The sequence below is a fragment of the Vanacampus margaritifer genome, chromosome 6 (assembly GCF_051991255.1).
Source record: "Vanacampus margaritifer isolate UIUO_Vmar chromosome 6, RoL_Vmar_1.0, whole genome shotgun sequence".
Classification (NCBI taxonomy): domain Eukaryota; kingdom Metazoa; phylum Chordata; class Actinopteri; order Syngnathiformes; family Syngnathidae; genus Vanacampus; species Vanacampus margaritifer.
The window spans coordinates 28,582,779-28,608,579 of NC_135437.1; the positions used below are offsets into that span (position 1 = coordinate 28,582,779).

The window sequence follows — 25,801 nt, forward strand, 5'->3', positions numbered from 1 at the left end:
TTTATTAGATTTATTTAAAATACATTTTTTAATATTCTTGTTAATATAATAATAATAATAATAATAATAATAATAAATTATTATTAATAATTTAACACTAAACCTTTTTATTAATTTAATTATTTAATAATCACATTCAAACTCATGTTAAATGGATGTCTGCACACACTCGGCATTATTTCAAGTGCCTCTGATTAACCCCAAATAAAGTTCAGATGGTCTTTTCCTGACATTTTTTTTTCTCTTTCTAACAGATGTAGGTTTTGTGATTACGCTAACTGCTATTTGGAACTGGAAAAAAAACAACAAATGCTGTCACCATCAATCTTTGTTTCATCAAACCATAACACAATCTCCCAAAATAAACCAATCTGACAGCGCAAACAAGTTTCTGCCATCAGTTCAGTTCATGCTGGCGGTAGTCACTCACAATTCTGCGCCTATTGTTTACAAGCATTTTGAAAAAGTTAATAACACTTGCTATTTCACTGAGAAGGATTGTGAAGATCGGAAGCCTCACGACATATCACATTCAAAGCATTTTGTCCCACCCCTTCTCCCTAACCCTGCCGGTTCTGGCAATTGTGATGCATGATGAGTAAACCTTGCTGAAAAATGTGACCACGATCGCCATGAAGGCACGGGCCTCCCTCCCGACTTGCTGTCGTATCGCATACTTGAACGTCGCCACTTGGGAGCTTTCTGGGCTTAATCTTGCCAGGAATGTGTGATTAATCAGCGCAGCGCAAAACTTTGCTCATGTCACTTGTGAGTGTGCTTTGAAGCCTGGGGGAGGGGGGGGGGTGCAGCTGATTTCTAAAATGGTGAAGCGAATAAGGGCCAAGACGGATACCCCAGGACACACAAACCTCCTTCTGAAACCAATTATAGTTCATTAAAAGCCTCTTTCATTAATTTTTTTCATCAATTTTTTTTAAATGTAAAAAAATGTCATGCCTTTAAGGCAACATGATACACGGTTAATAGGATGAGCCTATTTCTGTGAAGTACAGCTGCACTGGTGATTGACAGGGCTTTTAATTTATTATTAATGGTTTGGGGAAATATCCTCCCTGTTGTGGAGCATTGTTCTGATTTTCTACCCTCCATATTGCACGGAATAATAATAAAGGGCCCGCAAGAAATGTGTTAATTATCAAAAAATTGCCTCGACCCTTCTATGACGGGTCACCACAAGGGGGAATGAAGCAGTTTCTTTGTGAGTGGATGTCATTTGTATTAAGTAATTGTTTTCCTAAATAATGAATTGAATAATATGTTGACGTCACTGCAAAGTGAAGATAAACATATCTGCTATTTGACACACCACAGAGTTTGTTAGTGTGGTTAACAACCCTGCCAAAAGTGAATGATTAAGAAGCGAGCTCGTTAGCTCGAAAGCTAACAAGCTACTGGTGTTCCTCTTGTCTGGCGGACGAGCGGCGGGCTCAACAGGGATTAACCTTCTTGCGTTGGAACTCAGATAACGACACAGAGCTGTTCTGTAAATTGTGGCATCCATGGAAGACGACGTATTTTCACGGTGTAGGTATAGCTGGCTAGCTAGCTAACTGCAGGCTGTAGTGGTCAAAATGGGCGTGGTAATCAGAAGTGGCCAGGTCCAGAAAGTAAAAACCCTGCCACAGTTTGACTTTAGCCCCAGGTGCTAGCTGGCTAGTGAAGGTATTATTTGATTACTATATTAAGTGTAATCTTTGCGTGTTCAAAATAATTGGATAAGAGATCTGATGAAAAAGCCTTCTTTGCAAAGAATTTATTTTTAGAAGCTTCTAAAAGACACAAGAGAAAATGCTTACATTCGAAGATGATGTTAAGCCTCGAGTGAGTCCATATGAAAACACACAGTCGCTTTATAGATGAAAAAAGCACTAGCTAGCTCCCTAGCTAGCTCCCATGATGCTAGTTTATCTGCTAGAGAGCTAGCTAGAGAGCTAATATCAGGGGCTAAAGCTAAATTGTGGCAGGGTATTTACTTTCAGGTGCTAGCTAGCTAGCTCCCTAGCTAAAATAGAACATGAGAGCTAGCTATCTAGCCCAAAATGGGCCTAGCAATCAGAGGTAGCAAATCCAGGTCCAGAAAGTAAAAACCCTGCCACAGTTTGGCTTTAGCCCCAGGTGCTAGCTAGCTAGCTCCCTAGCGAGCTCCCATGGTGCTCCTTCACCTGCTAGGGAGCTAGCTAGCTAAGTCGCTAGCATCAGGGGCTAAAGCCAAACTGTGGCAGATGGAGGGTCAGATGAATGAGGGGGGAGAGGTGGGAAGGCAGGGCCAGAGCATCCTGGCCTAGCGAGCTGCTGAATGGACTCCTTGGAGGAAAAAAGATCCACTGTCGCCTTTCCGACATCAGTTGTCTTCACCGGAGTGTGGCCCGTCGCAGCAGCGGTCGCCACCGCGCGACAGTCGAGACAGCAGTCAGTGCGTCCTTCTTCAGGCAAGAAGGAGCCGCCACAGTGATTCCAGCGAGCGTCGTCGTCGTCGTCGTCGTCCATAGCAGCCGCCGATTGATGCGAGTGTGCGCAAGTCAACAGACAATATCAAAGCTATCAAGGTGGCTGGCGACCTCACGGACGGAGCCGCATAAGTTGCGAGGCAATACAAGCTAGGAAAGGATACGAAATAACCGGACCAACACTAGCAAGTTGTAGTCAAAACAAGTCAAAGTAACCGTCAACAGTCGCTAACATCCACCAAGGGAACACACAAACTAAGGAGCGCAGATCATGTAAAGATGGAAGGGGAGCTCCAACATACATTTATGTATTTCAAGAGTCAAAAATACAGCAAGCTGTCGCAACCAAAGGGGGCGGGGAAACCGCTGCCCCGATCAACAAAATCACAGGCCACCGCGGCGAAGAACGACGGTAAACCCCGTGAGTGACCGCACGAGAAGGTCAAAGAGACTCGGTTCCGGCTACCATCCCCTTCTATATACGAGGATCACGTCAGCCGGAACCCCGGAAATGTCCTTTTAAGAATTCTTTCTGGAGTGACGCATGTGCGTGGGGGATTTCCGTGCTGTTTCGGCGCCGCCACCTGCCGGTCAGGAGGGACGAAAAGGAAAAAAAAGCTAAAACTGTTATTTTGATTACACTGTCAAACAGTAGATAAGAACTTAACCGAGTTTGAAGGAATTAGTAACTTCATTTCGTATTTCAGTAACTGATCCCCCCCCCCCCCCACACACACACACTATTTTCTGGTAAATCAATCATTTCAACCGCAGAGCTCACTGGACTTTTGTCTATTTATAGACTAAATCAAGTCAGCTATTGACAAGTCAGGGGGATAGCGTGAAAACACAAACATTGTTGTTATTCATGTCTCTATCGAGCACTAATATATTATTTTCTGTATTGATGGATTCACTATTTCTGCATGTCTTACACGTGCTTTAAAGGAAACTAATTAAAAACCAAATTGAATGGAAAAAAAAAAAGTCAACACAGCTTGTTTTTTTTGTTTGGACCGGGCCTCCAGAGGACAACCACACCACGCAGCCCCTTGTCTCCTGTGTGGGCAATCGTGCAAATAGAACAACAGCCGCGAGTGACATGGGAAACTTTGTATGATTTTTTTTTTTTTTTTTTTTTTTTGCAAAGGTGCCGTTGCTGCGCTTCACAGCCCAGCGAGTCCCAGTTGAGCTGGGCATGCTTCCAGGAGCAAGAAGGGCAAAAAGGCAAACAATAACACAGAAGATCCCAGCTACAAGTGCCACCCAGTGCGCACCGAGAGCTGCCATTGCCAAACCAATTCAATGGATTCACATGTTGAAATAGCACGGCTGGCATATAAATATACATTTACGTGAGAGAGACACAACTTAGAAGCTACTTCAAGCTTATTTAATGAGGGATCGGAACGGAAACGAGACAAACAACAAGCTAAATAAATATAAACAAACAAAAAACATCCTAACACGACACAAATGACAAACAAACAACGTTGATCCCAGACAGTGGATTCAGCTAATTATAAATATGAAGCCAATAGTTGAGTTTTGAGTTTCCTTTTAAAGATTGGGCAGTTTTGAGGTGTATTTCAAATTAAAAATTTAATTAAAAATTCCAAATTTGAGGGCCATAACGTGCAACACTTGAACTGCTTGTCTTGAGCCTTCACTTTTTCCCCATGATGATGTCTTTGTAGCTGGTGTTATGTCCATGTTGGGAGGAGCAAGTCGTAATAAGGTCGCTGAGATGAGGGATCAAAGTATTGACAGCTGGTACATTAAACATGCGTTATGGTACAAACTGAGCTCAGGAAGTTAATAGTTTAATAGTCCATGCACTCTTTCATACATACTGTCAAAGTGGACTTTTGTTCTTTTTTTTTTTTACATTTAACTCTTTGGTGACCAAATTGAACATTTTAGCAAAAATGCATTTGCATTGACAGCAACATAAACTCAAGTGATGGTCAGAGTGCCTCCAGTGGAAGGCAGAAGAATAACTAAGTACAATTCATTTGTTTTAACATTTTAGTGCAATAGTTACATTTGCATTTAAGCTCGATCGGTTTGGTTTCTTTTTTAAACTTTTATACAGATACACATTTTTAATGTTGAAACTTACATGAATTCATTTAAAAATGTTATTAACTACTACTACAGTATTTTAATGTTGGCCATGCAAAGCATTTTTCCAGGTGGCACTCGGTGTAAAAACAAGCAAAAAAGTTTGACAACTACTGATTTAACGGATAGAACATTAGCACCACCCTCATGTCATATGGCAACTTTTTTTTAGGAGGGGAGGGGGGGGGTGTTGGGAGGGGGATTATTCTTTGGTAAACAAGCACAATTCTAAATTAGATCGGCTTTTCTTACTGAGCAAAAACAAATTGTTCTGAAAGCTTACGGGGAGAATTGGATGAAATCCCTTCATTCGTCAAAAGTCTATTTGGAGCGTTCTGTTATGATCCCAAGAAGCCGAGCTCGTGTGGATTTAGCAGGAAAAAACAACACGTTTTTCTCAGTACTGCTTTCTCCGAGAGCATTTCAATGGCTCCATTTTTTTTACTTTAACCCCCGTCATTATAGCAGGAAAATTACTTCACAGCAGGAATTTTACAGTTGCTGGACTTAGAGGAAAAGAAGAAAAAGAAGGGGGGCTTTAAAAAAAAAAAAAAGAAGAAGAAAAGCAGTCCGACGATAATTTGTCTTACCTTCAAGTTCTGGTAAGTTTCGAGGGTCCGGATGGCGGTGTCAGTGAGTTTGACGTGATAAAGTGTTCGATTGGGGCTGTTTTTGTTGATCTTGCCGCAGGAGAGCCCGTAACGACGCTCCTGCCTCAGCGCTGCCATTTCTACAACTGAACGCCACTGGCGACTTCCTGCCCCGTGACGTCACGGCACGGGGGGGCGGGGCCAGCCTCCTTCACGCACACACAAGCACAAGCAGAGCCGCACGCACATGCATACACTTCAGGCATGCTTTCTTTTCTTCTTCTACTTTCGCTTTCTAGGTGACACTAGTTGCCCTATGGGAGGGAGCGCGCTGACTTTTTTCTCTCTCTCTCTCTCTCTCTCTCTCTCCATTCTCGACGCGTTCGATCTTAACTATTTTGGTCCGTCTTGCTGGCGGCAAACTGGATTGTTCTGTTTGTGTGCGCGTGTCTCTGTGTTTGTAAACACACGAGCATTGGTATGCAAAGTCACGTGCAGAGACACGACAAGGTGGTTGGTTATAATGACACTGGAATGTACTGAGGATTCAAACATTTGACACCAAGCGTTACCACCTAAATTAAAAAAAATGGCTCCCAAGCACTAGCATCATGACAAGCATTAGAATATAATCTGGCATAGCAAAATAAACGTTGAATCTCCAAAAAGTTGGCAACATCACTATCAATTCCACATTTCTTCACTGATTTGAACCATTCCAACTTGCTTATCTTGGGAACTCTTTATCACATGAGCAAATTTACTAAGTTTTCACAATAAATTTACCAAATGAGAGATTTGACATATTTAGCTCATCCTTCTACATTTCGTGACCAATTCAAAGCGTTCCAGCTTCAAGTCTCACATTCTACTTTTCAACAACTTAATTAATTCATTTTAGTTAAGCTTCATACGTGACAGAATTCACATGCAAATTCTACCAAAAAAAACACGGCATTCTCTAGTTGTCTTTCTGTTGTCACCAAACGAGGCAAGACAGAACGGTGGGCGAAATTTAAAAAAAAATTCCAACAGATAACTCGATTCAAAAATTCAACAATTTGGTGGCCAAACCGGGTACAACATGAACAGCGCTCCAAATAAAGGCACACACAGAGAAAGGCAAGACAGTATAAAATAATTGAAATAAAATCGATTTTGGGGCATTTAAAATCGATTCTGAATCGTACTAAATGAGAATTGCGATTCTTATGATAATCGATTTTTTTTTGCCACACCTCTAGTTAACATGATTATTGAGGAAGTGGCTAATTCATTGACATTGTCATTAATTGGCACTTTTGATGCTGTAATGGCTGGATGTAGTGGCTCCTCAACTGTTTACAACATTCACTCAATTTATCCTCCACATTCAATCCATAATCATAAAAACTCTCAACCTATCGGGAATACAACCAGCACACCCATTTTTTTTGTCACCGTTTTGAATTCAGGTCAGCGGTATCACATTCCTGCTGCGAAAACTTTTATTGGATCTCATTGTGCAAGTATGTTGTGGCCGATGTTGTTTTTCAGCGTAACCTCATAACTCAAAAGATGTGATGAAATTTCCCTGGATTTGCTGCAGTTGAAATGCGCCTAATTATTGTTTTGATTTGCTGTAATCCCTGATGGACATCACGCAGCAAGACAGTCAATAATTCAGTGTTTATTTACAAACAGGCCGAGACCATGTGGACGTCTGTGCCGAGTTTGCCACTGCAGTATTGACGCCGTGTCCACAAGAGTACATTCAAGTTCTCTGCCTTGTTTTCAAACCAATAAAAAGACGACTGGGCCACTTTGTCCACGTCTGAGAACACCATGTGCTAAACTGTGTGACTAAGTCGCTGTTTTGAAATTAGCACAAAGGGCTCAAAGCCAGAAAACATACTTTATGACATACCAATTTTTGTAATTTATTTTTTAAAGGAAACACATTACACTAGTGTGGCGCTTGAAAATCTGTCACGCGATTAAAGCGGCGAAGGCGACGTCGTGTGCCGATCTTGAACAAAAACCCTCTTGTGGAATATTTTCTATGCTAACACGTGAGGCTGCATCACTTCCTGAGCCTATGCAAACATGACTTCACTTTTCAAGTAACAAACATTTTCTTTAGGGATGTTCGATACCACTTTTTTTTAGACTGAGTCCGATACCAGAACTCAAATCTCCAGACTCCAGAAGTGCAAAATCCAGGTCTAGAAAGTAAAAATCCTGCCACAGTTTGGCTTTAGCATCAAGTGCTAGTTAGCTAGCATCAAGTGCTAGTTAGCTAGCTAGCTCCCATGGGAACTAGCTCCCTAGCTAGCTCCCATGGTGCTCGTTTACCTGCTATGGAGCTAGCTAGCTAGCATCAATGGCTAAATCCAAACTGTGGCAGAGTTTTTAACTTTCTTTCCCTAGCAAGTAAACGAGCACCATGGGTGCTAGTTAGCTAGCTCCTTAGCAGGTAAACGAGCACCTTGGGTGCTAGCTAGCTAGCTCCCTAGCAGGTAAACTAGCACCATGGCTGATAGCTAGCTAGCAGACAAAGGAGACAAATCCAAGTCCAGAAAATAAAAACCCTGCCACAGTTTGGCTTTAGTCCCAGGTGCTAGCTAGCTAGCTCTATAACTAGTTCCCATGATGCTCGTTTACCTGCTAGGGAACTAGCTAGCTAGTATCAATGTCTAAAGCCAAACTGTGGCAGGGTTTTTAACTTTCTTGCTAGCTCCCTAGCAGGTAAAAGAGCACCACGGGTGCTAGCTAGCTAGCAGGTTAACGAGCACCATGGGTGCTAGCTAGCTAGCTTGCAGACAAAGGAGGCAAATCCAGGTCCAGAAAATAAAAACCCTGTCACAGTTTGGCTTTCAGGTCCTAGCTAGCTAGCTCCCTAGCTAGCTCCCATGGTGCTCGTTTACCTGCTAGGGACCTGCTAGGGAGCTAGCTAGCTAGCATCAATGGCGAAAGCCAAACTGTGGCAGGATTTTTACTTTCTGGACCTGGATTTGCCACCTCTGGGCCCGATACAGATACCTGGTATTATAAATGAATCCCATGATGATGAAATGTGTGTCTAGCCAGCACAAACAAACACATTGTCTAATCTGTAATCGCTTCATTTTTCTCTTCAATTTCAAAAAGTCGTGTTCAAGATCTGCACCGGCAAATTAGTTTCCGGCCCCTGCCATCTTATTGGTCAATCGCATTCATGGAAACGGCATTATTGGGCACCACGGTGAAGTCATTAAGAAGCTTACAGACGTTCTGGCAGATTAGGTTTTTCTCTTCTAATCCCGCAGATTAGTGCCCGCGCTAGCTCGCCACCCGAGAGTGTTTTGCGGTGCTGCGTCGTTTCTTTACATTGATCTTTTTTTTGTGTGTGTCTTTGCCGCGTAACCAGAGGTTGTAGAACACGCCAGCCAGGGGGAGAGAGAGCGGAGGTCAAAGTGTTCGCCGACTGCAGAAAGTACGCAACTCTTAGCGGGACGGACGTGGGATTTTTTTCACAGATGAAGACAGGATTTTGGGATGCGCTGCCATCTGGATTTCATGAAACATTGCTCGTATTTTTGTTCATATTACATCATGGGAAGGTTCTAAGGTGTTTGTAGGCGTTCACAGCTCAGCGACTGACGGACTGACTTGCACCTGAGAAGATCATCTAATTTGCGAGACTGGAGCAGATGGTGCCCATAGCCCTCTGAACGGGAAATGGAACCACAGTCTTGTTGTGAGGAGCACAAGGACCCGATGTTGAGAGAGGTGAGGGACACCACATGCGAGCTCACGGTTATGGTCGGACCCGAGGAGGGAAAGGGGGAGGAGCTGAAGAAGGACGAAGGTGAGAGCGCCGGAGGGGACATCACACCGGAGAACACCGAGACCAGAAACTCCTCTGGACCAGAAAGAGAAGGATCAGAGACACGATGCCAAGGACGAAGGGAACTGAAGAAGACAAACAGCTGGAAGATGGTACGATTCCAAGAGCCGGCTTCAGAGGTGGACGTGCTGGAGAGGGACAGCTCGGCAGAAAGTCTTTTTCCAGAATATGCGCTGGAGGAGTGGACCGTGATCTCCTTCGAGAAGCTGTTCCTGAAAGAAGACTGGCAGTTCATAACAGGTATGACAAAGTAGTCCATCTGGTACTTGTTGCGCGAATTGCTGCTCTCTCACAAGGAGCTGAATGGCAAAATTGGCAACAAATGTTTGAAAACTTCCATGCCTTTCTGTGACTCTTCCAGTCTCTCTGTAGCCTATCCCCGGTGCAACCTGGTAAGTGGTTCAGATAATGGCCGGATGGATTTAGAATGGGTATTGAAGCGGTCCTCGTCATCCGGGTCACGGCACCAATTGAAAGGTTCTGAGGGAAGCTTCACCTGATCTCTCAAAGTACTTTGCTGAAGTATGAACACAAAGCAGGGGAGAGAGAAGAGAGAGAAAGAGAATTATTCTGCAGGAAAGACCAGCTCGAGAATCGAACCGTGGTCGCCTGCGTTGCGGACTAGCCTTAGTCCATGGGCCGATCAGCATGACAGATCGATAACTGAACAACGGTGGCAAGTTTTCGCAGGTCCCGAGGAAGGAAAGGAGGAGGACACCTGTGCTGTACATCATTACGATTAGAGCTGTCCAAATTAATCGACAAATCAACAAGTAATCGATTATCAAATTAATCTTTTACTTTAAAATTGTCCATATTGTCTCATTTCAGCAGTAATTGTTCACTGATTTCTGTAGTCCGTCATGAAAGAATCTTCTGCTTAATCAAAATAGGATATTTACAAACATCTGTTTTTACTTTGGGAAACAATGACCGAACCGGTAACATAGTACATCAATCCCCATTTATTTTTTTTAAATCACGATACGAATACGAAGTAAAAAATAATCACTGGTTAAAAAACAGTAACCAGGGGGAAAAAAAGCTTTTGTAATACACTTCAATACAAAATTCAAATGAATCCGATTCGTCGATTAATCGATTGACTGATCGATAGATTCATCGATTCTAAAAATATTCGAGAATGGCAGCACTAGTTAAGATGATTGCACCAGTGTCCTTTCCCGCACATAGACGACCGACTGCTGAGGAAGAAGGTGCTGGGGCCCGCCCCCTCCTCGGCCCCTCGGCCCATCTGGGGCCAGCAGGTCACGGTGAAGATGCAGGCCGTCTTAGAAGACCGAACCGTCGTGGAGAAGGACTGCAAGCTGGTTTTCATCGTCGGGGAAGGAGATGTGAGCCAGGTAACGATCACCTCGAGTTTTCAAGTCCCTGGCGTGAACGTTTACACGTCAGGTAGATTTAGAAGTATTTCCCAACAAGAGGACTTTGGTTTCGCATTGGATTCAATGAATTCATTTTCATGCCGTTGCTACTGGATGAAAATGAAAAACGATTTTGTAGTTTAATGAATTTTGCATCAACTGCTTTTGGTTAAATGACGAAGATTAAGAAAGCAACCCCCCTTCGCTCCCGCCTGTTTTATTGGATTCTGACAGATTTTGCAAGGCTTGCAGAATATTGTGTTTTATTGCTATAAAAACATGGAACCTACCAACAATCAGGGGAAAAAAAGTATATTTGTATCTGTTTCCGTTTTGCACTAATTAGCATTAGAATATAGCTATCATTATTCACAAATCTGTTTAAAACAGTGAGGGAAAGAGCTTTTTGCAACATGGCCCTGGCTGATCTCTTGCACTCTGCTGCCACCTGCTGGCCGTTTTTGTAATTACTACCATTGCTTCAAGCATTCTTTTCAGTTCTGAGGCTGCATCAAAGCCTCCTGTATGCCCTAGCATAAAAAAAAACATTTTAAAAAACCTTATGAATATGTCTTTGGGAGCATGGTAATATTTAAAATAGAACATATTTATACGTCTTTGGGAGGAAATGAGTTACGTGCACAAATTAGTTAAATACATTGGAAAGTATGATTGTACATCACAAAAATTGTTTCTGTAGTTTTGCTCATTTTGCCTTATTTGGGGAAACGGTGGAAAAGAGCATCACAGTTCTCCGGTTCTGGGTTTGAATCTCAGGTGGGGCTTCCCTGCATAGGTTGTCTTCAGGTATAACTTTGGCTTGCTCCCACATTCCACAAACATGGACGTCTCTGCAGTATTCAACCAGCGCATTTCACACACAAGGAGCTTCGCATAATTAAAAGCATTTACAAACCTTTATTTTTGTGGAAGAACTACGAATTCTTATCTAAATTATTATTTATTTTTATTTTTTATAAGTAAGCAGTTTCTTTGAATGTTTCCAGTTAGTACCTTGATTGTTAATACAGGAAAAGCGCACTTCCTTGAAAGAAACTAGGCCGGCCGGGCTTTCACTTCAAGTGCGTTGCAATGTTTACTCACCGACAACAATATCATCTTATCAGAGTCACTCATTGAAATACAGAATAATACGAGTGGGAGTTCTTAATAGAAACTTTGCACGTATACCAGTATGATCATGATAAGTCTTTTATAAAAGTGTTTCCTTCATTGTATACGATTTTCTTCCCCATGGGCATTCCGCACACTGCTTCGCTAACAACAGGGTGTAGAATAAGTGAGTAAATTATATTGAATCCCCCAAATATTTTTTACAAGATTTTATTGTCCACAACAAGTTATTTGATAAAACCACTCATTTTAATCATGTATATTCAATTTTAAATTGCTGTCCACCCTGTCATTATAGGGTGGCTTTTCCTTGTAACGCCCCAAATGCTTTCAGTTACATTACTAACTACCAGCATTTTCTTGAAACAGTGGCTAGTTGCAGAGAAAATATTTACACTTATTGGTTGTAATTTTCATCATATTATGTATGTTACCAAGTGAGTATATGAAATATGAAATATGAATTGATATGAAAAAAACTTTCAGAAATGTATTTGTTAAACTGAAACATGTTGCTACGTGAAGGTCCACCAGATGCTGATTGACTTCCGAACCAGCCAAAAATGTCCACCCTGTCATTGTCTACCCGTCAGCTAATAATGCAGACGGATCATTTTACAATAGTCATATAAAAGCAAAAAGTGCGACAAAAATTCTGCAGTGTTCAATTTTGTCGTGATTTTTATTCTCCACACTTTTTTTTTGCGATAAAACAACTCCCACGCTTCAATACTTCCGGTTTACAACCTTCAAATTTCAACTTGCTTCAAAAATTCACGCCTGCCGGGGTATGTATCGTCTGATTCCACATTACTTACAGTATTCGCACAATTTAACGTTAAATAATATAAACTTTTCCCCATTAATTTTCAATGGGACTGACGTCGAACTTTTTCAAAGTCCCGCTTGCCACGCCCACTTCCATACATACAAGTCATCATCATTTAGTAAAGTGCAAAGTCCGGTAACCAGGAGGTCGCAGGTTCAAATCCCACCTTCGACTGTACATTGCAAATATATATATATATATATATATATATATATATGTCCATTATGCTAAGTGATATACATGTATACCAACTGACTATCATATCAAGAAATGGATTATTATGTCACTGATAGGATTAAATGCATGTTATCTTTCAGCATCAAATGACACTTTTCAAAAATAAATACGCCATTAGCCATGAATTTGAACAAGTCAAGTTGACTCAGTGCTTAGAGCAATTATAATATTAATAATATAATACATTCGATGGTTGGATACCAACTGACTATCATAGCAGGAAATGGATTATAATTTCTCTGAAATGATTAAATCCCACTTAGACAGATTGCAGATCAAGTTTTCTTGTTATTCATTTGTCATTTAACATTCAATGTGTCATTTTCACATCATTTATCTTTCAATTGATTTCATAAGCACATGCATTCAAGTCTTAGCATTGAGCATTCCCACGCCATTTCTGCAGAAATTGCACTTAGTCTAGTACAATATCAAAGAGTGCCATTTTTCTCATTATAAAAAAAAAACAACACTTCTGTCGTTTTTTTGGGAAGCTGGAACATATAGGACAGACGCTTTGAGATACAAGCGTGACCACTGAACAAATGAAACTTTTATCTCAACGGCATCGTTGATTGTGAGTACTTTTGCCATCTGTGCTGATTCCGAGAAAGCATTTGCAAGCTACTACGGTGCACTTGCTGTCTGGCAACACGCTAATGTAGCGCCTGTGTGTGTGTGTGTGTGTGTGTGTGTGTGTGTGTGTGTGTGTGTGTTTGTACGTGTACATGTGCAGGCGCTGGAGGAGTGCGTCCTGTCCATGCACAAGGGCGAGATCGCATTACTGCTGGCTGATTCCCAGTACGCATACGGGCCGGTGGGCAGGTAAGACTGTTGATGGTAAACGCGGAGGAGTCGCGATGGCACACTTGGACACGCTCGTGTTTTTATTCACGCGCACACGGACGGCCAAGGCGGGCTGAGGCCCGGGCCCCAGCCGCTCTACCTGTTGCTGTGGGGGCGGGGGGGAGCGAGGTGGGGAGCGGCCTGTTTTTCCAGGGCAGCGGGGTTAATGAACCATAAACAGGAGCAGATGGCTTCCGCCGAGTCCCATTGAGAGGCGGCCTATGTTTGTAACCTCCCAACCTATGGGAGGACGCCACTCTCGTTACGACCCGTGCTTTAGCTTTATAACCTTCACACCATTAAAGGGCCAGTATAAACACGCGCTGAGGTTGGTGTGACGCCGATGAAAATTTGTATTTTGAATGTCACGTTTGCTTTAGATAACCTCACAAGATTAGAGCGAGACAGTAAAAAAAACCTGCAGAGGGCATGGAATCCTAATTTACCAGCGAGAAAGAAAGATCAAGCGAGGCAGAGATTTTTGTTGTTGTTTGTTACAGTGAACGCCAGTTTATCATGGCGGATACGTGTAGAGACACACAGTAATAAATAACTTTTTAAAAGACTTCTTTGCACCCGTTGTGAACATATGGGATACTACTGTGCAACATCACAACGATCAGAGGTGGCAAATCCGGGTCCAGAAAGTAAAAACCCTGCCACAGTTTGGCTTTAGCCCCTGATGCTAACTAGCTAGCTCCCTAAAAGGTAAACGAGCACCATGGGAGCTCGCTAGCTAGCTAGCACCTGGGGCTAAAACCAAACTGTGACAGGGTTTTTACTTTCTGGACCTGGATTTGCTTCCTTTGTCTGCTAGCTAGCTAGCTAGCACCCGTGGTGCTCGTTAACCTGCTAGGGAGCTAGCTAGCTATCACCCGTGGTGCTCAGTTACTTGCTAGGGAGCTAGCAAGAAAGTTAAAGTTCGGGTCCAGAAAGTAAAAACCCTGCCACAGTTTGGCTTTTAGCCCCTGATGCTAACTAGCTAGCTCCCTAAAAGGTAAACGAGCACCATGGGAGCTAGCTAGATAGCTAGCACCTGGGGCTAAAGCCAAACTGTGACAGGGTTTTTACTTTCTGGACCTGGATTTGCCTCCTTTGTCTGCTAGCTAGCTAGCTAGCACCCGTGGTGCTCGTTAACCTGCTAGGGAGCTAGCTAGCTATCACCCGTGGTGCTCATTTACTTGCTAGGGAGCTAGCAAGAAAGTTAAAGTTCGGGTCCAGAAAGTAAAAACCCTGCCACAGTTTGGCTTTAGCCCCTGATGCTAACTAACTAGCTCCCTAAAAGCTAGCTAGCTAGCTCCCATGGTGCTTGTTTACCTTTTAGGGAGCTAGTTAGTTAGCATCAGGGGCTAAAGCCAAACTGTGGCAGGGTTTTTATTTTGCGGAACTGGATTTGCCACCTCTGACAACGTTGAGCGTTGAGATGAGGGAAAAAAAAAAAAGACTCTTCTCACACAGTTCTCCAAATAAGAGGACATGTATGCTTGTTTGCACGTTTATTTTGCACTCCTAGTTGAAAATGACTGTAAAATTGTCACATTAAAGAAAAGGGACTTAAACATTGTCTATTCAAAGACCAAAATGTTCCATCAAGCCACATGATAACGAAAGTCTGTTAGCTTATTGCTACCATATATATATACCATGAAAAGCCATAAACGGGCTAATGGAAATTAGCATAAACTCTTCCAAAAAGTGCTACATTAACACACATGGAGCAGTCATTTAGAAAGCGATGACATTCTAATTGTAATACTACAAGAAAAGTTGTAGTATGGGGGAAAACAATTACAAGAAATAAGTTCATTCCTTTTATTCCGATTATAGAACTACATGATGGAAGGAATGAAAACATTTGTTTTTAATATCATGTTTTCTTTCGGTTAACCTCACCTGATTAGGCAAAGACGGTAAAAACCTGCCATGATTCAATAGGTAACACTTATGAAGGAGAAATGTTAGAGCTGAACGTGGAAATGTTGTCGTCGTGGACGTGCGTTTCCCCGTGAAGGTGAAATCATCAACCCTGCCACAGTGTTTGAATCAGCGCAAAGTAAACATAATTAGGTCATTTTCAAACACTCCGCCATCTGCAATTTATGTTCCGCAAGTGTGACCACCGCTAACCCCGCCCCCCCTCCCCCCCGGCTCCAGGCACATGCTGTTAAATGAAACCCAACATGTTGTTGTTGGAGCTGAATAAAAGCAGAAAATTTAATAAATGGGGTAAATGCGCTTCCCTGTGCAGCACATGCGCCATCAAGTGCGTACGCACGAGGCAAACACCCCCGAAAAAAAAAAAATCCAAAGCTGTGGGTAAACATTACACAACACTCCTGATAATTGCTGGCGACATCACGTCCAGATGTACGCGACTCGGTGCTGTTTTGGAAGCAGAGCGAGCTACTGGTTTTGTGTGTGTTGTGTGATGTCCTGTTTGCATTGTGGAGCCTTAAAAGTCGAGGGGCAAAGATGTGGCGCTAACTCACACTTTCCCAAGTCCAAGTTAATCATTGTTTTCATGTGCCCGATTACAATTGTGTGCTCTGCAGTCAAATCAAGACACAGCATATGGTTTAGGTGGCTTTTTATTGTTATTGACCTTTTGTATATTTGGTGAGGATTTGGTCAGAAATTGTATCTTTATTATTTCAGCTGGGAAATATTGGCTGACAAAGAAATACAATTACAAAAAAATAATGCAATGGAATAAAAAAATGAATGCATCAAGGAAATGCTGGGTTAGTAAATTATAAATACTTTTGGATCCAGTTTAAAAAATAAGTGGCCCCACCCCCTATTCGTTCACTCACAGCCATTTACACTGAAGCAACCCCCTTCGCTCCCAGCTGTTTGACTGGATTTTGCAAGGTCCACAGAATATTCTGTTCTATTGCTGACAAAACATGAAACGTACCAAAAGAAAGATGAGAGTGTCTTCTTTCATCGGGGAAAAAAAAGTATTTTCCTATCTTGTTTCCGTTTAGCAGCAATTCGCATCAGAATATAGCTAACAGTGTTTTTCCTGTGTACAAAATTCAGAGGCGGCCACCTCCACCTTATTTGCTCACCACCTCCAGCCTGAGTGACTGATAATGAATGAATGCTTTAACATGATAATAGTCATATTCTTGATGGAACTATTCAGATTATTGAAACAACAAAAACATATTATACGTATTTTGGACACTTAAAACATTTAAAATAGAACTTATTTATACGTTTTTGAAACGTAACGAAAATGAAATCAATTTCACTCTAAGGTTGTTTATTAATTTCAAAAAGGTTTGCTTTTAAATGTCTTTAAATCCTTTGGTTGTAAATGTGCTTAAATGTCAATTTACATTCTTTTAGTCATTTTAAGAACCTACTTTTTCTTCAGTTGTTCTTTTAATGCTTTCAGATGTTGCGCTTTTGGTTGTGTGAAGCGCATTGCGTTACCTTGTGTATGGAATGTTTTTATATAAATAAAGTTGCCTCGTCTTGCCTAAAAGATATGTCATGGCATTCGCAAAATAATGTGGCAGTTTTAATTAGCGTTAGTTATCGTTATGATCTTTCAGTGATGTCATAAGTTGTTCTACCGACCTAGCTAGCTAGCTAGCTAGCTACCTTTCAGCAAAGTTATACGTAGCAAGCTAACTACTCCGCACAGCCTTTTACAAATGAATGTCGTACAGCTTTGAGACAATTGTCTTCTACCGACCTAGCTAGCTAGCTAGCTAGCTTTTAGCCAAGTAGCTACCTACTCATTCCAACAAGTCATGTAAGCCACGTAGCTACATTAAATCAATGCAGCCTTTGATCCTCACTTAACTGTCGACTGCTCTGGCTCTCGCTTGTCTGTAGCTATTGACAACAGCTAAGCATTAAATAAATAAGCGGACTAAATCCCAGGCTGTACGTTCCAAAGCTGATTTGACAGCCTCGGCGTGTCTGCGTCGTAAAACGTCAGCGAGACAATGGGAGAAAATCTGGTTAGTCTCTCTCTCTCTGCTCCGTGTTGTTCGCATTGATTCAATTGTTGAGAGTGGGCCCGCTGCAAACGCTGTCACACGGAGCATTTTTTGCTCACTTCTTTATCAGAGCGACGTATCAAAACAGGTCGCAGCACAGCGGCGTGCGAGAAGCGTTCAAGGTCGTCGCGACCTCTGGGGAAGGAGGAAAAAGGTGAACACAAGGATAATGGAAACGTCTGACATGTTGTGATTGATCGCAGCGAGCGGGCCGGGTCGCGATCACTCGTCAATGAGATACAGTGACGCGTGTGCCTTTGAAAGACGCACCGTGATGAAATACGCCGTCATCTGACCTTTCGACCAACAACAGAACAAATCCACATGGATGCATTAGTCATGAAAGAGCTATACGGCTAAATGGCTGCGGTTATTATGGCAAGGAGGAGGCTTAAGCGTATTTGATATGCTAGACACAAAAAGGATCGCCACATGTCGTCCAGTCATGATTTCAAAACCTCTGAATGATACAAAGGCAGACTTGAAGGCACTCACAAGAAGGAGTCATGTCAGCTCAACTTAACTAAATTACTTTCAACAATATTAATTTTTTTTACAGCACACTAGCAATTGGTGCTGGCCTTTTTATTTTATTAAAATGGCTTTTATGAGTTTAGTCAGAATTGTTCATAAACATAATTTATTGACACATTTTCCTTAGGGCTATTCAATTACAATTTCAATCATTACGCTCCACAATTACAAAATCAACATAATCATAAAGAAAAAAAATATACTAATTTTGAGTTAGGGTTGGGTGATATGGCCTAAAAATAAAATTTCTCTCTCTTTTTTTCCAGCCATTCAGGACGATTACGATTTTAATCGATTTTAATTTAAGAAACCCACCCATTGAAGGTTTGATTCATTCAAAAATAAATAATCACGATTTAGCACATTTTCAGTGATTCAATTTTCAAAAAGACAATTAATCGAAAAAAATTAATTTACTGCCCAGCCCTATTTTGAGTTGTTTAAATTGATACATTTGCACATTTTTTTTAATTTAAAATAACAAATTTAATAACATTGAATTCATCCGAAAGGAAATTGCATAATTATAGTGTTTCAAAGAATTGTATTTGTCTGAATAATCTTTACGTTTAAACATTTTCTTGTTTTGTACCCAAAAATAAATGATCGTTCTAATCGTGATTTCAATAATTACCAAAAAAAAAAATGTGATTAATGTTTTCTTCATAATCGGGCAGCCCTACATTTATTACTTAAGAAGTACAAACAAACAAACGAATAAATATGAGCATAAAATGTGGGGTACTTGAGGACAGAACAGCCTGGTGGAAAAAGGTGTCTTAGATTTTTTGTTTGAATTTGCCCCCCCCCCCAAAAAAAGTGACCTCCACCAGTAAATCTGCGAGATATACTGTAAGCCTATTGTCGTAGCGCTACGTAAATAAATGACATTTTGGATGTGAAATGCTGCACAGCGATGTCATATTGGCCACTTGTCAAAACACGGGCTTAGCGACGAAGTGCTAGCAGAGGGTTGTCGGTGTCGTTTGACGCTGAGAACGCCTTGGAACTGAGAACGCCTTGGAACGAGCGCTGTGGTACAGTATGTGCTAAAGTGCAGCTCGTCAGACCGCTGGGATGCGTCATAGTTTAATTAATGGCGCGGACAGACAATGGTGGCAAGGTAATAACTATGACGTCAGCAGATTGTGGGGATTGTGTTGCACATGCTTAGCATTTCTCAACAAGTGGCTGGTGACTAATAAAGGTTTCATCTTTTTATGGTAACATATTGTTGAAATCAGTGTTTCAGGAATTTAGGAATAAATTTGTATTTTATAGGGATAGACAGATTATCGGCTGGGTCGATAATCAGCATTTTGAAGAATATCCATTTTGGAGAATCATACGGCCGATAATGGATCTATTTAAAGTGTTCAGAGAAAAAAAAATAAAAAATCGAAATTTTGATAGATGCGCCTGACCCTGGGAACTCTGCACCTTTTGTTTTTGTTTGAAATTAAAACTATGATAAGTAAAATTGTAATACACAAAACTTTATTTACTGTAGCAAACAATAGGGAGCTATTTACTTAAAATTGTATTTAACTTTTGAAGACATGCAACTGCCACTGGAAGATCCCTCAACATTTTGTTTGATTTTTGAAACAAAAATGCCTATTGACTAAGATTTTCTTTTAACTCCAATATTTTATGAACCCTAAACATTGTTCAATAAACATATGCTTTAATTAAAAAAAAAGTGCTGGAGTTTGTATTTTTTAAATTTTTGACACCAATATTTTCCCTTTGAGTGTACATGAATATCTACTCAAAATATCGGTTATCGGCGTCCTTGACTACTAATAATCGGTAGGTATCGGCCCTGAAAAAAACATATCGGTCCATCTGTAGTAGTATTTATTGACACAACAATAAGGGGCTCGAGGTTAAACCTTGGGGAACCCCTCTCGTAACATAAAGCACACTAAAAACAGTTGGGTCAAAAGTATTTTGGATCAAAAATGGAACAATTCACTTTTGGGGTCAATTTGACCCAACTTTCTGGGTTGTTTCATACAAAATGACCCATTTTTTGACCCAAGTAAAGGATCTGACCAATTTAAAAGAGTTGTTTTACACTAAAAGACCCAATCCTTGACTCAAATTTGGGTCAAATAGGGCAATTTTTGTTTTTAGAGTGTATGTGTTCATTTTAGTGAAAACTGCTGAAACCTTAACCCAGAATTTCTAAGTTGGTCATCACGCACTCTAAACAGTCTTTAGTCAAACCCAAGAGACACTGTAGAGACTAAGCAAATGACGACATAAACAAGGAGTAGCAAGAAGCTCCTTTGTGTGACCCGAATGCAGAGGTGGCAAATCCAGGTCCAGAAAGTAAAAACCCTGCCACAGTTTGGCTTTAGCCTCGGGTGCTAGCGAGCTAGCTAGCTCCCATGGTGCTGGTTTACTTGCTAGCTCCCTAGCTAGCTCCCATGGTGCTGGTTTACTTGCTAGCTCCCTAGCTAGCTCCCATGGTGCTGGTTTACTTGCTAGGGAGCTAGCTAGCTAGCTAGCATCAGGGGCTAAAGCCAAACTGTGGCATGGTTTTTACTTTCTGGACCTGGATTTGCCACCTGTGTCCGTCCGAATGCCGGTTCTGGACGCCAACTGCTGGAGCCTTGGTAAAAAGTAGAGCTGCTCATCTGGTACAACAAAGGCCAGCTCAGCATATTTTCATAGCGCTGTCAGACATTTACTGTGATGATGAATGTTGTATTCAACATACCCAAGTATGCAGTGTAGTTTGTTTTGGGGTCATGACCAAAGTTTGTTGCAAATAGTTGTCATTTTTTATGTTGCGGGTTAGGGTCAGTATGCGACTGAATGTGAGCGTTACTTGTTCATACGAGATGCATCTGGCAAAATGCCATCCCAGCATGTGACTTTACAGTATATGATTTATGACTCACACATTCCGGAATGAATGAGTGTCAGCAAAATGGTTTGGATAAGGTTGCCACACTGTACAGTACGCTTGAACTTTACAACGCAAACATTTGGAAACGGGTCTGAAAGTGAACAACAGCGTGACTGTTGCCATGTAAATAATGGAGGCGGTAGTTTGTGGAAACAGCACGTGTGTTAAATACACTGTGCGAGTTGGCCAGAAGGATTACGATTCTGCACACTCACTTGAGAACGGCTCGTTGGGTGTCTTGGTCCAAATGAGTGATCGGCAGCTCTACGTCAGTAATTCAACACACGTACGTGAAGGAAGATTCGACATTTTAAGCTTATATTGCGGGTCTGCAGATGACATAAATGTCGACTTCTTGATTTGTTGGGATGGTCAAACACTCAACTGACACCGGCACAACTTCAAAATAACGGCAGAACACAGCCATAGGGGTGTGGCAAAAAAGTCCATTCTCACAAGAATCGGGATTCTCATTTACTACGATTCAGAATCGATAGAAAATGTCCCAAAATCAATTTTATTTAAATTATTTTATACTATCTTGCCCTTTGTTTGTGTGTGCCTTTATTGGGAGCGCTGTTCATGTTGTACCCGATTTGGCCACTTAGGGGCAGTGTGGTTCCACGCGTTCTGATACATTAAGTTCTGGCCACATTAGAAAGTAGAAGAAAAAAGTCACGATCAAATTATGCCAATAAAAGTTGTTTTTTTGCAGCGTAGGAAGAGCATATGCCGATGAGTAATGTTAAGGTGCTTCTCTGTATACATTCCTGAAGCGTTTTTTTGTATAAATAGCCGTTCTTTTGAGTGAGAAAAGTGCCATGAGTGGCGTGCTAATTAGCGTTAGCCAGTCAATGGCGCTTTCCATTGTGTGTTAGCTTTGAGCTGAGGCAGGAATAAATGCACTTTCCTTACAATTCAAAACTTATATATATATATATATATATATATATATATATATATATATATATATATATCCATTTGTCATTCTGTTTTGCAAACCAGACTGGAGTAGAAATGATGATTCTTTGCACATCTAGTAGCGCGCTAATTAGCGTTAGTGAGTCAATGGCGCTTTCCATTGTGCGTTAGCCTTGAGCTAGAGTGAGGTAGACTGAGCATGTCCTATGAGCCCAGGAATAAATGCACTTTCCTTACAATTCAAAACTTAATCAATGTAAAAAATAAAAATAAAAAGAATCAAATCATGAGACAGTCAGAGATTAACGTGCTTCTCTGTATACATTCCTGAAGCGTTTTTGTATGAATAGCCGTTATTTTGAGTGAGAAAAGTGCCATGCGTGGCGTGCTAATTAGCGTTAGCTAGTCAATGGCGCTTTCCATTGTGTGTTAGCTTTGAGCTGAGGCAGGAATAAATGCACTTTCCTTACAATTCAAAACTTATGTATATATATATATATATATATATATATATATATATATATATATATATATATATATATATATATATACACACATTTGTCATTCTGTTTTGCAAACCAGACTGGAGTAGAAATGATGATTCTTTGCACATCTATAGGTTGAAGCAGAAATCGTTGTCAACCAAATCATTTTGAATCAAAAATCATTTAGAATCGAAAATCGCACACCTCCAAATAAGAATCAAATCGAATCGTGAGACAATAAAAAATGCAAGCTTCTAACAGCCATCGTCACTACTTGCCTGGAATGCACTTTATAGCATTTTCAGATGGTTTTGCAAGAACTGTCATCTTTCGTCAAAATTGTCTCGAACTGCAAAATTGTTTTTGCACCCTCAAACGGCGCCACCTGCTGCACTAAATCCCCTCTTCTCATGCCACAGTGTTGACTGTCATTTTAAAGCCTGGCCAAGATTTCAAAACGGCAAGACGCGTTGTGAAGTCAAGGGTTGACTAAAAGATGGAAATTGGCATCTGGTGGCAGGATCTGTTTAAGCTGAAATGTCCCGTGTTTGGCCAGAACAAATAGACCGCCTGAAGTGACGGGTGAACGCGCTTGGAAATGTGCTCAAAGTGAATCATTGTTGACACTCCTGAAGATGTCGGCAAGTACAGAAGAGGCCTTCCCGCGGCCTCGCAGACGCACCCGCCAGCAGGGAGGATTGCGACTGCGAAAGGTAACGCTCGCATTTTTGCAAGTGGATCAGCACGCAGGGAAAAGCGTGACAAGGCAAAAAACGTGCAATCTCAGTGCAAGCAAATCGCATGATGGCCCAGGGTCCTCGTTGGGACTTCTTGGATCAAGAGAGCAACTCATGTCCGTGATCCACTTTGGTGGTAGTCCTCATCTCTGCTCTTCAAATGTCACGTGTCACTGATTTACGGTTTTTTGTCCGTCCCGTCCCCATCTTGAAAAACAATCTGCTTTTATCGCCGTATGTAATCTGACACAGGCAAGAACTGGCGGTTCTGCTTTTCATTGCCGACAGACACGTTAACTCATTCGCCGCAGAGCTTTTACAGGCTTCTGTTCTTCGAAGAAAAATGTCCGAAAGATGTCAACCAGCATCGACTTCCAGGATGGGTGCGGTGGCTTGTCCTCTTGACTTGGTCTCAATTCCTTCGTCTTATGGTCTGTGGTGTGCACACAGGTGGACTTTCCTTCCTCTTGATGGTTTTGCAGACGTATAAAGTTAGAAATGGGCAGTTTGCACCGCTTTAGAGGTGAACGCGGCCAAATAGCTTTTGGTCTCAGAAACGGACTCACAGGAGTCCACGTATGAGATCGAAAAAGTGCAACATACATTTAAGGAACTGTGAGCAGACCTCCATGAGCGGATGATTTGAAGTTGGTGATCAGAGCTCGCCACTGTGACGTGGCCACTTGGACACCACCGCCTTGCAGCCAATAATTGGTGTACTTGTGTGACCGCCTCTCTTTAGTTTGGACTTTGCCTCAACCCCTCAAAGTCTTACTCTTGACGCAGCCTCAAATCTTGAGCTTCACTTGGTTTCATATATCCTTGGTCTTGACTCAGTCTTAACCCCTAAAGGTCATGGTCTTGATTTGTCCACAGCCCCTCAAAGTTTGACTCTTGACGCAGTCTCAAATCCTCAGTCTTGAGCTTCACTTGGTCTCATATATTGTTGGTCTTGGTCTTAATTCGGTCTTATCCCCTTAAAATCTTGGTCTTGACTTGTCCACAACCCCTCAAAGTTTTACTATTGACATGGTCTCAAATCATCAGTCTTGATCTTCACTTGGTCTCACATATCGTTGGTATTGGTCTTAATTCGGTCTTATCCCCTTAAAATCTTGGTCTTGACTTGTCTACAACCCCCCAAGTTTTACTCTTGACGCAGTCTCAAATCCTCGGTCTTGATCTTCACTTGGTCTCACATATTGTTGGTCTTGGTCTTAATTCGGTCTTAACCCCTCAAAATCTTGGTTTTGATTTGTCCACAACCCCTCAAAGTGTTACTATTGACATGGTCTCAAATCCTCAGTCTTGAGCTTCACTTGGTCTCATATATTGTTGGTCTTGGTCTTAATTCAGTCTTATCCCCTTCAAATCTTGGTCTTGACTTGTCCACAACCCCCCAAGTTTTACTCTTGACGCAGTCTCAAATCCTCGGTCTTGATCTTCACTTGGTCTCACATATCGTTGGTATTGGTCTTAATTCGGTCTTAACCCCTCAAAATCTTGGTTTTGATTTGTCCACAACCCCTCAAAGTGTTACTATTGACATGGTCTCAAATCCTCAGTCTTGAGCTTCACTTGGTCTCATATATCGTTGGTCTTGGTCTTAATTCGGTCTTATACCCTTCAAATCTTGGTCTTGACTTGTCCACAACCCCTCAAAGTTTTACTATTGACATGGTCTCAAATCATCAGTCTTGATCTTCACTTGGTCTCACATATCGTTGGTATTGGTCTTAATTCGGTCTTATCCCCTTAAAATCTTGGTCTTGACTTGTCTACAACCCCCCAAGTTTTACTCTTGACGCAGTCTCAAATCCTCGGTCTTGATCTTCACTTGGTCTCACATATTGTTGGTCTTGGTCTTAATTCGGTCTTAACCCCTCAAAATCTTGGTTTTGATTTGTCCACAACCCCTCAAAGTGTTACTATTGACATGGTCTCAAATCCTCAGTCTTGAGCTTCACTTGGTCTCATATATTGTTGGTCTTGGTCTTAATTCAGTCTTATCCCCTTCAAATCTTGGTCTTGACTTGTCCACAACCCCCCAAGTTTTACTCTTGACGCAGTCTCAAATCCTCGGTCTTGATCTTCACTTGGTCTCACATATCGTTGGTATTGGTCTTAATTCGGTCTTAACCCCTCAAAATCTTGGTTTTGATTTGTCCACAACCCCTCAAAGTGTTACTATTGACATGGTCTCAAATCCTCAGTCTTGAGCTTCACTTGGTCTCATATATCGTTGGTCTTGGTCTTAATTCGGTCTTATCCCCTTCAAATCTTGGTCTTGACTTGTCCACAACCCCTCAAAGTTTGACTCTTGACGCAGTCTCAAATCCTTGGTCTTGATCTTCACTTGGTCTCATATATTGTTGGTCTTGGTCTTAATTCGGTCTTATCCCCTTAAAATCTTGGTCTTGACTTGTCCACAACCCCTCAAAGTTTTACTCTTGATGCCGTCTCAAATCCTTGGTCTTGATCTTCACTTGGTCTCACATATTGTTGGTCTTGGTCTTAATTCAGTCTTAACCCCTCAAAATCTTGGTTTTGATTTGTCCACAACCCCTCAAAGTGTTACTATTGACATGGTCTCAAATCCTCAGTCTTGATCTTCACTTGGTCGCACATATCCTTGGTCTTGGTCTTGACTCCTCCTTAAATTCTTGGTCTTTCACATAAAGCTCTTACTTTTACGCTACATTTGTAT

The 25,801-nt window shown here is 41.5% G+C and overlaps 2 protein-coding genes across 4 annotated transcripts in view; one reads left to right on the forward strand and one right to left on the reverse strand.

Annotated features, from left to right (window-relative positions):
* The window catches only part of LOC144053280 (RNA polymerase II elongation factor ELL2), an 83,095-nt gene that overhangs the window by 40,125 nt on the left and 17,169 nt on the right, over positions 1–25,801 (reverse strand). For all 3 annotated transcript variants that reach the window (XR_013294374.1, XM_077567576.1, XM_077567577.1), the window contains one exon: positions 5,183–5,391. Coding sequence is in view for 2 of the 3 variants with exons in the window: in XM_077567576.1 (XP_077423702.1) it covers positions 5,183–5,320 (138 nt within the window). In the remaining variant the exon portion in view is untranslated. The remainder of the gene's footprint in view (positions 1–5,182; positions 5,392–25,801) is intronic.
* fkbp16 (FKBP prolyl isomerase 16) overlaps positions 8,161–25,801 on the forward strand; it is a 33,039-nt gene continuing 15,398 nt past the window's right edge. The window contains exons 1-3 of the mRNA XM_077567578.1: positions 8,161–9,290; positions 10,245–10,414; positions 13,372–13,460. Coding sequence (XP_077423704.1) covers positions 8,882–9,290; positions 10,245–10,414; positions 13,372–13,460 — 668 coding nt within the window. The 5' untranslated portion in view covers positions 8,161–8,881. The remainder of the gene's footprint in view (positions 9,291–10,244; positions 10,415–13,371; positions 13,461–25,801) is intronic.